This window comes from Lolium rigidum, chromosome 5 (genome assembly GCF_022539505.1).
Source record: "Lolium rigidum isolate FL_2022 chromosome 5, APGP_CSIRO_Lrig_0.1, whole genome shotgun sequence".
Lineage (NCBI taxonomy): Eukaryota > Viridiplantae > Streptophyta > Magnoliopsida > Poales > Poaceae > Lolium > Lolium rigidum.
This window is the reverse complement of record NC_061512.1, coordinates 236,662,896-236,676,704: the sequence shown is the minus strand read 5'-3', so window position 1 is coordinate 236,676,704 and position 13,809 is coordinate 236,662,896. Positions and strand designations below refer to the sequence as shown.

The 13,809-nt window shown below is 43.2% G+C and overlaps 1 protein-coding gene across 1 annotated transcript; it reads left to right on the top strand.

The window, feature by feature from the left end:
• The first annotated feature begins 4,248 nt into the window (after window positions 1-4,248).
• Window positions 4,249-5,757, top strand: LOC124655290 (zinc finger protein 8-like). The gene has a single exon (XM_047194209.1). It carries the CDS (start codon window positions 4,402-4,404, stop codon window positions 5,290-5,292), a length of 891 nt encoding a protein of 296 aa, XP_047050165.1. The 5' UTR covers window positions 4,249-4,401; the 3' UTR covers window positions 5,293-5,757.
• Window positions 5,758-13,809: the final 8,052 nt, after the last annotated feature.

The window sequence follows — 13,809 nt, the reverse complement described above, 5'->3', positions numbered from 1 at the left end:
GTTTGTGGCAAGATGGGCAACCATTCTTCATGCTCATCTAGCAGCTGATTCATCAATGTGTGGACCAAAACATCGACCCAAAGGAAGAAACATTTTATCTGCAAGCACACGAAACAGATCAACCATATTGGTCAAATATCCACAAAATACTGAAATTTCCCCTGTTCTTACCCCTTTCTCGCTGTTGCACACGTAGAACGGACGATTGGTGTTCTTCGATGTGCGCGAAATCCTCCGATCAACGGCCGCCCGGCATCGCGGACAGAGGAGGATTGGCATCTCCATGTGCAACGGAAGCTCGAACCGAGAGGTGGCGTGGGAGATAAAAGAAGACATGGAAAAGGGAGGTGGCGCGGGATCTGAACTGTGAGGTGGTTGCAGCAGATGGCTGCGCCATCCACAGCTCCCGCCGTCGGCGGCGCTCCCCGTCAACAAGGCCCTCTCGGTTGCCCGCGCCGCACCTCTGCGTGTGGCCGCCTCCAACCCAGTTGATTTCTGCTCACCGCTGCAAGCTCCGCCGCGCGTTCTAGCGGTTTAAAATGGAAGAGCTCCAACGGTTGCCTTGTGGGTCCCACGTGAAACGGCCAACAACGGTCCTCTTTTCAAACGCGTCTCCGCCTGGTCCCACCTGAAACGGCCGAGTCAAGGACGTTGACCTGAATGAAGCGGCAGACTCACGGAACGAGTTGCTGCATACAGACTAGGGGCAAAACTGAGCAGAATTCAGATCTATTGGCAAAACTGAGTGTTACTGGCAAACCAATAATTAACCCTTTTTTCTTCCTACAAGTGAAAGTTGGAAACTTCATTATCCCATTCTAGGTCTATGCACCAACTGAGTATGCATATTGCTATTCTCACAAAAAAAAGTATGCATATTGCTAAATTATTAAAAATATGATACATTATTAGAAAGAATAGCATGCCAGGATGCTAGCACAAAACAAGCCATAGCCGAGTCCCTTGTAACCTCTAGATCGGTGGTTGCGAATTATCTTAATCTTGAAATAAAAGAAACAACCTTGATTTGCTCCCTTGGTGTGACAAGGGAGGCGATTCTCCCCACCCCCATGACCTCTTCCACATCTACCTCCTCCCTAGCCAATGGTGGACGCAAACATGTAAAACCCGTGCGTCGGATGGTGGCGGAGGTCTTTGTGTCTCCCTCTCGTTGGGTGTAACCTCGTTGCACCTAGGCCCGGGGACCAAAACCCTAAAATAAGCTCTTGTTGCTCCGTCAATGGGTACCCCCACCATGAATGTTGTCATGCTGCTCGAGGGTTTGATCATGGCCAACGAGTGGTGGTTGCAAAAATGGCGACCACCTCATTCCTTGTTTGTTGGCTATGTTTGTGTTGCATGAGGAGCTAGCCCCTACCTAGATCTAGTAGATGCAGGACCAGGGTAAAATGCATGTTCTCGACCACGATCTATGGATCAAAAGGATTAGATGAATTTCAATTTTCTGCCACCGGGCGGTTTAACACTATATATCTGTTGTTGGTGCCATGTCATTAGTTTAACGCCTAGGTAAGTCCTTCTTTCTAAAAAAACAGTCTGCTAGGTGAATTTAAGAGGCTAACTATGCGCTTTATGCCATTTTTGATTGCAGGAATCTACATTCTTATGGTGCTCGTCTCATATCTCTTGTTTTGGCAAGAGCACATGCATGTGTAATTCGCCACAAGAAGTGAGATTATATGAAACAACTTACTACATTTTTATACATATGTTCATTTTAATTGATGAAGCCTACTTAAGGTGCACTCCCTCCGTCCATAAATAAGTGTACATGCGAATTTTTTCAAAAGAGATTATCAAGTGGAGACGTAATTGCATTGGGAAGATGCAAACCAAAATCTCTCCCCTCTTTAATTATTTCACCTCCAATAAGCTAAGAGCATGTAGAAAATAAAGATAACATGTGCTGAATATTATTGGGTTTTATTTCCGTGCGATCAGAGAGAAGCAATTTTACTACTTTAAAGTGCATTGGAAACATAGAAGTACACTCTTTCACGGATGAAATTTGAACCTAAACGTCCACTTATTTGAGGAGGAGGTAGTAAATCATTTTGTCCCTTGAGAGAATGACTTAACATTCCCCATATAGTTTTTTAGATGGTATTAATTAGTGTTGCCATCCAAAGGGGTTTTATGACATCATTAAATGAAACATGCAACAATAATGTGAACCCAACTAAGGAAGTACTCCCTCTCTCACAGTTTAGAGCATGTTTAATAAGAGAGCTCACTAACCGGCTATAGAGCAATGCCATGTCACATAGAGTCAACATAAAGCCCATCCATATAATAGGCTAGCTATTAGATTGGCTGCTAGGTGGGCTCTAATCAAAAATTAATTCTCAACACATGCATGCTATCGGGCCTAAGTTGCATGCAAGGTGCTTTTTCTCGTTCCCTGTGCTAACGCCCGGCTACAGCTGAAGCGCTCGCTTCCCTCTCTCTCCTCTCCTCTCTCTCTTCCACATCAGATTTTAATGATATTTTAAAGCTTGTAGCCTGCTGAGTCATCCTTATTATGCTTGCTCTTATTAGGCATGCGCGTACCCCTATGTCGTAAATTTGATCAAGTTAGCATTAGTTATATGTTACAAAAATTATATCATTAGAAAGTTTAGATATTCTATTTTCTAATGATATAATTTTTCATTATATAATTAAAATTATATTAGTCAAATTAGCGACCTAGGGATACGGGGAAGACTAGTAAAGTAAGATGAAGGGAGTATTAGATTTCACGCTCGAGGTGATGTAATACCGAGGATTGGAGGATACTCCCTTCGTCCTGGTGTATAGGTGTTGCATGTATCCCTAGGTCATCAATTTACAATATAAAAAATTAGACCATTATAAAGTATAACATTTGAAGTTTCTAATAGTATATGTTTTGTAATATATACCTATATTACGCTGAGCAAATTGATGATCTAGGGATATACGTAGAATCTATTTACCAAGACGAAAGGAGTGTATCTAAATATGCCCTCGAGTGAAATTTTAGCTTTTTAACATTTCCATGAGCTTATAGAGGACCATGGATTCTTATGTCACATGAGAATGACTAATTCCATTTTTTGAATTGTTATGGAAAGGTACATGTACTTTTCACCGCACAACTATTGCTCAAGTGGACAACTTAACATATAGCTAGGTCTTTTTTGCACTAGTATTTTTAGGGATTAGTGGGGATAATCTTGTAGGGATTGGGTGAAACCATTGTCTTCAGGCAATCCCATAAAATTCTTATTTATCATTAATGTCAAATCTATTTTTTTCCAAACGATCCACGACGGGATTGAATTTCATTACCAACATGATAACGAAACGGAGACACAAGGCCTTCAGCATTCAAAGTACGTGCTACCAACTAAAAGAAAAAGCTTCATCTACTGCTAGCATTCTTAGACTGAAACAACATCAAAACGAAGTGACATACAGAGCCATATGTAACAAGAGTATAAAAGGATCAAACTTGAAAGCTTTAGATATCATCATCAGTTTCAATTCTATCATCACCGTCGTGTTGATTTTGACCCTCAAGAAACCCAACAGAAGCAGCCCCACCAGAATCCCAAATCCATTAGGGAGGGTAGTGTACTGAAGATTGAGGAAAATGCACTAGAACTTAATGAATTATAGGGGAAAGTGGACATAAAATTGATCTAATAAACTAGAGCCAAACAAGCTTTTGGAGATACAATAGGATTTGGAATTAGACCCGTGTAATCGCCATCAATCCCTAAAAATAGACTAATACCAAACAAGTCTCTAATATCTAACCATCAACTCTCATATATACCTCATGCGACAATTTCACAACGGTTTTTAATACACAACTATTTTATTTATTGTGTTTATCTTTCTTTTTTGCGTCAACGGAATGCAGTTCCAATATTGCTCGTGATGTATCACATTCAATTACTTTCGGGTTAGTGTTGGATACGGATGCTCGTACCAATCATATCAGTCGTGAAAATGACAATAAATAATTGTTCAAATACAGCATATGAAAATGGACATAATAGAAAAGAAGTGCATAGCATGTACTATCAACCAATAGCATATTTCCAATCTGACCAAACACAACAACATTAAACAGTTTCGTTGTCAACCTTACCTCCAAGCTGGTCCCGTTCCACCCCACACGAAGTTAACCCCTCCTACGAGCTGGCCCATACATCAACGCAGCTAGCTAGCTCCATCTCTGGCTCCATCTCCGGCCAACATATTACCATCGCGCAACAGTATAGGAAGACCAAGAGAAGAATCCCCTGTAGCTCCAGCTACCTTGCGCTCGCTCGCTCCCCTAGCACACGACACGGCTAGCTAAACTGCTTACCCTAGCGGTGTGGCTAGCTTCCACTCTCTTCGACGACCATGAGCGAGCAAGACGCGCTGCAGGCGGCCAACAGCCTTCCCGGCGAGACGGCGAATGGCGCCCCGGACATCCACTCCTTCTCCCAGCTCCCTTTCATGCGGCCCAAGCCGCCGCCGGCGACAGAGGCAGGTGGATCGAGCCCCACGTCTTCCATCCGTCTCTTCGGCTTCGACTTCCCGCCCGACGGGGCGGCGTCCTCCGTCACCAACGGCGATGCTGCCGCCGACAGCACCACTTCTCCCGGCCAGACGGTCCCGGCGGCGTCGGTCGGTGCAAGTGGCGGCGGCAGTCGCAAGTTCGAGTGCCACTACTGCTGCCGGAACTTCCCGACGTCGCAGGCGCTCGGGGGGCACCAGAACGCGCACAAGAGGGAGCGGCAGCATGCGAAGCGCGCGCAGTTCCAGAGCGCCATGGCCATGCAGGGCCACTACCCCGGCCACGCGTACCCGGCCTTCGGCAGCGGCTACCACCATCACCACCGCTTCCTCGCCGCGCCGGCGCACATGGCCCGCTACGAGCCACCACCGCACTACCCCTCTTGGTCCAACCACCACATCTCGCCCACCGGGCCAGCCGCGGTGCCAAGCTACTACGGCGGCAGCGGTCCCGGCTCCGTGTCCCAGCCGATCAACGGTAGCCCGGTGCCACCGGCCGCGCTCTGGCGGGTCCCGGGCGTCAGCGTGACGGCATCGGTGCCGCTGCAAGAACGGCCAACGCCCTTGACTCAGGCCCGACGTGATGAGATGGCGGTGGCGTGGGAAAGAAGAGGACAAGCTGGCTCGGCGTCATCGGCGTCATCAGCGTCGTCGTCTTCGCAGCATGAAGCTGTACGCCACGGGGGAGACGCCGCCGACAACAGAGCAAACGTGAGCTTGGATCTCACCTTGTAATCCAATCTCGAACTACTACGGGGTGGTACGTACGGTTAATTAGTGGGTTCATCAAGAGATTAAGATCCAAGGTTAATCCTTTTTTCTCTAGTTCGTGAATTTGTTTAGCTCGATCGATCAGTGGAGAGATTCTTTTTTCTTCGGTGCCCATTTTTGCAGTGTTTTCTCGTCGTTCAGCAGCAGCACTACTCATTCATGTTCTTCTCGCATCGCTTTAGATTGCTTTGTAAGAAAAAAGGGAAGGGGAAATAAATGGAACAATCCTTGGGGGAAACATGCATGGGGGGGGGGGGGAATGAGATGAGTGATTTCATTTTCATCTTCTTAAGTGTATTGTCCAGCCATCCATAATCTTCTTCTAATGTTCATATTTTGATTGACATGGACTGATGCTTACGTCTGTCCTAGCACTAATTTTTCTGTTCTGTCTGTCTGTCCATTCAAACGAAAAGTTTTCTTTTTATCTTTCTGGACTTGTCTCTATCCTGGAAATGCTACTCAGTTTTTGCTACTTTAGCTGACAGTTATCCATATCACTAGCTTTTTGTAGCAGCAGCAGCTGCAGAGCTGCTGCAGCAGCGGTTGCTGACAACATTTACTCCGAGGATTTACCGAAAGAAGCAAGCCTAAGAGCATCCCCACTCGTTGGCGCTCCCCACGTCCAAATCCGGCGAAATTTTCGTCCGGATTGGATGAAGATTTGGCGTGGGGAGCGCCGAAGTTCCAGCCGTCCCCCCGGCAGGAAACCCCCAACCTCGACCATTTGACATATTTCAAACAAATTCAACATAAAATTTAACAAGTTCGGCAAACAAGAGGACGAGAATTGCTTGAAACAAATTCGGCGATAATAGTACAATGTTTAACAAGTGCTGAAACAAATGAAGCACACAATTTCACAATTTTTCAAACAAATTAAGACGGACTAGTTGGCGTCGGCGTTGGCGTTGCCTCGGAGCCTCCATATGTGCTCCACCGGATCATCTTGCGGCAGCTGGTGCATTGTAGAGTCTCGAATCTCCCGGCGCATAGCAATGAAGGCGGCCCATGATGGAGGCACTGGTGATTAGGCTGTGCAAGAGGACCCTCTCTCTCATATGGTGCTTCTTGCTCAGTCGGAGGAACCGGATGCTTTCGCTCATCTTCAATAATCATGTTGTGTAGGCACACACAGCAGTTCATCACCTCCCACATCCGATCTTTGGACCAAGTCATAGCGGGGAACCGGACGACGAGCAAATCTCTGCTGTAGGACACCAAATGCTCGCTCGACGTCTTTTCGGCAAGCTTCTTGTTTCTTGACAAACTCGCAAAGTTTGGGGGTGCTAGGGTTGGAGATCGTCTTCACAAATGTTGCCCACTTTGGATAGATACCGTCTGCAAGGTAGTATCCTTTGTTGTAGTGCCGACCATTGATCACATAGTCCACCGGGGAGCATGACCCTCAACAAGCTTGGAAAAGACCGGGGAGCAGTTTAGGACGTTGATGTCATTGTTGGATCCAGGCATACCAAAGAAAGAGTGCCAAATCCAAAGATCATGGGTAGCCACTGCTTCAAGTATCACGAGTGCAGCCTTTTTTGTGACCCTTGTACATTCCCCGCCACGCAAACGGACAGCTTCTTCCATTGCCAATGCATGCAGTCAATGCTTCCAAGCATCCCCGGAAAACCTCTAGCTTCATTTGTTGCAAGGATCCTCCGAGTGTCTTCGACGATGGGTGATCTCAAGTAATAGTCCCCGAACACTGCTATGACGGCCCGCGTAACCGGTAGAAACAATCAAGGGCGGTGGACTCCGCCATGCGAAGATAGTCATCCGCAGTATCACCGGGAGCTCCATACGCCAGGCATCCTCATAGCCACCGTGCACTTCGCGCGGTGACGAAAATCCAACCAAACCGAGTGCAATCCGCCTTGCATCCGAAGTAGGGATCAAAGTGGCGGATGGCATACACAATTTCCGTAAATAGCTTTCGCTCATCCCGAAACGACGCCGGAAAACACTCTCACCGTGCAATGGATTGTCGGCGAAGTAGTCGGCGTACAACATGCGGTAGCCCTCCATTCGCTGTCTCGGCTTGCACTTCCGGCGACCTCGTGCCGACCCACCACGCCGACGAGTTGCCGGTCCGGCATACATGCTTGCCAAGCAACCAAGGATCATCATGTGCTCCTCGTCTTGGGCGGCCGCTGCCATCTCTTCTTGCATAAGCTCGACGAACATCTGCTCCTCCTCTTCGTCCGAGTCCATGGCCGGCGAGGCAAATGGACGAACACCCGACGGGCGTGGTCGAGGCAACCCGAGCCGCGAGCGACGACGAGCAAGCAGGCCGGAAAACAGGCCGGCGGAAGAGCAGCCAGATAGACCGTCGTCCAAACACGGCGGAATATAGGCAGGTGGGGAAGGAGTGGCGGCGCAATCTGGGCAACAAGCCGGCGGGGTGGTGCCGACGGCGAGAGAGATACGAGGGGCGGGGAGATTTTGAGCGACGTGGCGGTGGGGTTCGTGCGTCGAGTCACCGACGGATCGGGCCCTTCCCCGCTTTTCACTCGTCCGGAGTCCCCGAGAGCTCCCCGGGGGCCGGGGGTGCGTGGGATCGCCGGATGAATTTAGGCCCAAATCCGGACGAAAACGAGGAACCGGGGGCGCGACTGGGCCGAATTTCGCCGTCCGGATGGAAAAAACGCTCGCCGGGGGCCTCCTCGGGGGGACGAGTGGAGATGCTCTAACGGATGCATGTCTGCTTACTTCGACAACTGCCTGAATGTTTCTTACATGCAAATATACCATACATTTTCCAGGGGCTCAATCCATCCTGTTTCCGCACTTTTGAATTGCTCTCTACGTGTAAAATTAAAGCCTATTAGGTCATCTACAATTCAAGGTGTGTGAAATTTGAAATTAACTAAAACAATGACACTTAATATAAATCGGAGGAAGTAGCATTTTAGAGGATCTTCGAGCCTCAAGTGGTCCCTAACATGCTCCCTAAACCCGCATATTAGGGGTATGATCTCTAGCAGAACCCTAATAAAGTTCCTAGATTTTCGGACTCTCTAGTAGTAGGCTAGTAGCCTCCCTCTCTCCTACAATGGGGGGCTCTCTCAGTTGTCCCCTATATCTCTCAACATGTATTCGGCTATATAATTTTACAAAAAAATATGTTTAAATAATTTCACATTAATAGAAAAAGATATAATATATTGATAGCGTGAAAAGTGAGATACTTTATTTATATAGCTATTTAAAAGTTATTATATTGTAATGTAGTTTCCTAAATATATTATTCCATAATAAAATCTTTTCTTCATCTCATCTTCAGATCAAGTTGATACTCACAATAAAAGAGTTCCACCTTGAGAGAGGATTTCAATTGCCCATGCAACCAATATTTTGTTATGCAAATTATATATAGCGCATAACGAACCACAGAAAGTACACGATACAACTATGTATGGAGTTGCATAATAATACGTACGGGTGCTAGGGCTTGATTGACTGACTGTTAATCTAATTCTCGGTCAACGATTGGACAACCACATTTTTCAGTCATATATTCATGTTCAATCTTTTATGGCCATTTGTATTTGGGATTTTTTTAAGCAAGAAAAAAAGGCATGTGTGACAATTACACAGTTACAAAGGATGAAAAAAAAATGCAACTACATTAAAATAAAAAATATACATATATATGAAATTACAAATCCATGTGTAATTGTGTATCTACGAGAAAAAATACATAAATATTTAAAATTGCACACAAGTAAAAAACCAAGAGAAACAAAAACAAAACCATCTTGGCTAAAAAGGCTCAAGGGAAACCCAACAAGCCATATAAGGCCTCAAAGAATGCCCACCATAAAAAAATGCGTACATGAGAACTCTAATCACAAAGGGATGGGAAAATATAATTACAAAAAAAAAAATCAAAATTTCACATACATATACAATTTCACATCCATTTGGAAGTATGCCTCTACGAGAAAATGTAAATATTTTTCTGGTGCATAAAGTTACATGTATAGTTAAGTGAAGATACAATCAAATTCCACACATATATGCAATTGCACACACTACAACACGGTATAAATTTTGAGGCACTTTTAGGTGCCCAATGTGTGAAATGGGCCTTCAAAACTTTTAAGGCACATAAAAATGTGCCAAATTTACCGGCTACTCGAAAAGTATTAAGGGAACATCAAAATTGTGCCCTAATAGGTATATCTTTTAGGGCACATTTTTTATGTACTCCGAAAAGCTTTAAAGGCACATAAAAAATGTGTCCCAAAATGTGTTATGGGCACATCTAAAATGTGCCCCCAAAAGTTTTAACGGCACATCCAAAATATGACCCCAAATTTTTTAAGGGCATATCCAAAATGTGCCCCAAAAAGTTTTAACGGCACATCCAAATTTCAGTTTACAAATGCAGTGTTATGTGTATACAAATGCTCTATATTCAGTTTACAAATGTTGTAGCTCATATAATAATAGTACACAATTAATCCATAGTTTACAAATGTTGTAGCTCACATAATCATATAGTATTCAAATGTAGTAATATATTCTCAATTACACATATATGTGTTGCACATCCACATGCAATTGCACCTAAAACTCAGGTTTTTCAGTTACACGCATATGTGCTGTTGCACATAATTTTTTTTAATGATAGATGGGATTACGAGGATAAAAAATATATAACTACATGCTGCTGTGTAATTGCACACAACTATTTTCTCATATTTCTTCCTCAGCGAGTACCGTCTCACACAATAAGCCAAATACCATAATAAATAAATAATAAACCCTATATGAAAAATGGCCAAAGTAACTGCCCCCCACCCCCACCCCCACCAAAAAAGCCTAATAATCAGCACACAGAAATGCCAACCATTAAAAACCAAAAGGAACAAAAAAGGCCTAATTAAGGAATAACATAGAAGCCTACACAACTGATTCTAATCGTTAGGAAAAAAATAAGCAATTAGAGATCCGTTGGATCTAGCGCTATGCAAGTTCTTGGTTAGCCGAGAACTAGCAATCGTGTAAGAATATAACATGCAATGGAGAAACATATATTTATTTTTTGGGCAACTATGATTATCATTCCTTCATATTTCCATAGAGATAAATAAAATATGAAAGTGGGAAGGCGATACCCTTTGTCTCAGGTCACCATCTATTAATAAGCCGGTTAACCACAATCACCGAAGGAGATTATAGGGATGCTTACATGGGATTGCATCTTGATTCAGTTTATACACCATCAAATATTAACACATGCAGAATATGCTATTGAAGATTTGTACAGATATTTCAACACACCCAGGAGAGGTGGAGATTGCACTTGAAGTTCTCAAGTTGGCGCACGAGAAGGGGCTTAGTAAACACATCAGCAACTTGATTCCTCGAAGAAAAGAAGTATTTTTTCTAGCATTTTCTGGACAAAGTGGTAGTCTATCTCAATATGTTTAGTCTTGGCATAAAAAAAGGTTTAGCACACAAACATGTTGCCCCTAACCATGGAGTGATGTGGCCGGTGGCTTCTAAATCGATGTACCAGTTGGTGTTGAATCCATATATGTTTGATGCCAATGCAACCCCTTCTCCTTGCCATGATAGTCGATGTTGAACCGCTCCCAGCCTTTGAGTGCCTCATGCAAATTCTTGTTGTAGAGGACATAGTTCTCCCTGGTAAGAGTTTTGGTCATCGAGAAACCAATGGTGATGGTGGTGCTGGGTGCCGATGACAACGAAGAACCGCCATGAGAGATGAGATGGAATATGCCGACTTCGATACCGTATGAAAGTGGGGAGGGTGATGCCTTTTGTCTCGGGTCACCATGTATTAATAGGTCGGTTAACCACAATCACCGAAAGGAGATTACATGGACGATTACACATGATTGACAATATAGCTAAACTAGGAAAAAAATTATTCGGTTTACACACCACTGAACTACTGCAACGGAATACGCTACTAAAGATTCGTTATAAACATTTCCATTGTCCCTAACATTCTCCCTAAACGTGCAGAATAGGGGAATGATCTCCCGTAGAAGCCTAATATTTTTTCCTGATTTCGAGAGTGTCAAGAACTACCCTCCCTCTCTCCTACAGTGGGGGCTCTCTCGTTGCCCTATATCTCTCAACATGTTTTACTATTCAGCTATATTTTTTACAAAGAAAAATGTTTAAATATTGTCCTCGTTAATAGGAAAAATATACTATATTAATAGTGTGCACAACTATTTAAGTGTTTTTAAAATTTTAATGTTGTTTCCTAAATATATATATTCTTCCAAAATAATAGCTTTTATTAATCTCATATTCACATCAAGTTGATACTGACAACAAAAGATTTCATCATTGAAAGAGGATTTTAGTTGCCTATGAAACCTATTTTCTCTCTCATTTCTTTATTTTTGTGATTTTTTTACAAAATGTGAAACAGTTCATGCATGAATAATTAGTAACTATATCACGCACACTTGCAAAACTTTATAGAAAAATGTGACTACTGGTGACCTAGACAAGAAACACACGATTGAACTGAATAGTGATGGAGTTAAATAGTAAGTAAATAATCTAATTTTTTTTGTAAATTTCACAATACATCATATTTTGTTATAATTTTTTACTATCCTAAATGTAGCGCATAATGAACCACAAAAAGTAAATAATAATACGACTATCTATGGAGTTGTATGAGATACAGCCTCCAATGGAGAAAAATATATTTATTATTCCAATAACTATGCGTATCGTTCCTTCATATTGTCGCAATGATCAATTTTCTTTATAATTAATAGTGGGGAAGTGGATACCCTTTGTTTCCAGTCGCCATCTGTTAATAGCCTGGTTAACAACAATCACCGGAAGGAGATTATAAGGATGATTACATGGGATTACATCTTGATTGACAAGATAGCTAAACTACCAAAGTATTGATTCAGTTTATACACCACCAAATATTACAACAGAATATGATATTGAAGATTTGTTATAGATATTTCAACACACCCCCTCAATCATAACTGCGAAAGGGGAAATTTGCGCTTGAAGTTTTGAAGCTGGCGCACTGGTACGGGTTTAGTAAACCCAACAAAAACTTCATCCCTCAAAAAAACGTTTGTTTGCTTCCTTTTCTCAGTCAAAGTGCTATCCTATCTCAATGTGCTTTGTCCTATCTGGAAATATATGATCAGCGGACAAATATGTTGCCCCCTATATTATCACACAACCAACATGCAGTTTGAGATCTTGACACTCCTAATTCATCAACGATAGATTGCAACCATATAATTTATGTTGTGAGATTTGCTATATCTTTGTACTATGCTTTAGTGCTTGATCTATAAAATGTTGGTTGCTTCTGTTGTGAGAAATTCAGTACATGACACAAGCTAGGTTTGAATCGGAAAAGACTGCAAATCCACTGGTTGATCGACGACCATCACAACAGGTAGAGGGTCGACACCAACTGGTACATCGACTCAGGGGCCACCGACCACATAACCGGAGATCTGGAGAATCACTCGGTGAGAGAGAAGTACAATAGACCCTCACCGAGAGCCTCTCTAGTTCTCCGATGATGTGGTAGGTGGCGCTAGAATCAATGTACCAGTTGGTGTTGACCCTGTACAAGTTTGCTGCCGATCGAACCACCTTTTTCTCGCCATACAGTAGCGGTGGAAGGGCTCCCAACAACTGAGCGCCTCATGCTCATTCTTGCCGAAGAGGCGATAGTTCTCCTAGGTAAGCTTTTCGGTCATAGGTAAACCGAGGGTGGTAGTGGTGATGGGTGTAAATGAGGAGGAACAAGCCGCCATGCAAGATGAGATGGAAGAGGCTGGCTTTGGTACCATACGAAAGTGGGGAGTCGATACCATTTATCTCGGCTTTCCTTCTATTAATAGGAAGGTTTACCACAATCACCAAAAGGAGATCACATGTATGATTACACGGGATTAAATCTTGATCGACAATATAGCTAAACTAGGAAAGTATTGATTCGGTTTACGCACCACCAAATATTACAATTTACAACAGAATTTGCTACTGAAGAATCGTTACAGATATTTCAACAAAAAATAATTTTCTCCCTACCGAGTTTTATAATCTCTTAAGATGGCATTAACCCCTTGCGACTAGACATAGAATATATCCAAAAACATGGATAGCAAGGGGATACAAGTTAAACGGCAACCTAGTCGATACACCATGAAAAACAACAAACATGTAGTACTAAAAATCCAAGTGCTCAATTGACGATCTCCAACATGAAGTTAACAATATCTTACCACCCGGCTATTTTCCGCGTCCATTTAAAAATAAATCCGACACATCGAAAAGAAAATTACAAGGATGATTACACGAGATTAAATCTTGATCGACAATATATCTAAACTAGGAAAGTATTGATTCGGTTTACAAACCACCAAATATTACAACAAATTAAATATGGCACTGAAGATTTGTTACAGACTAGTTGAATGCCCGTGCGTTGCT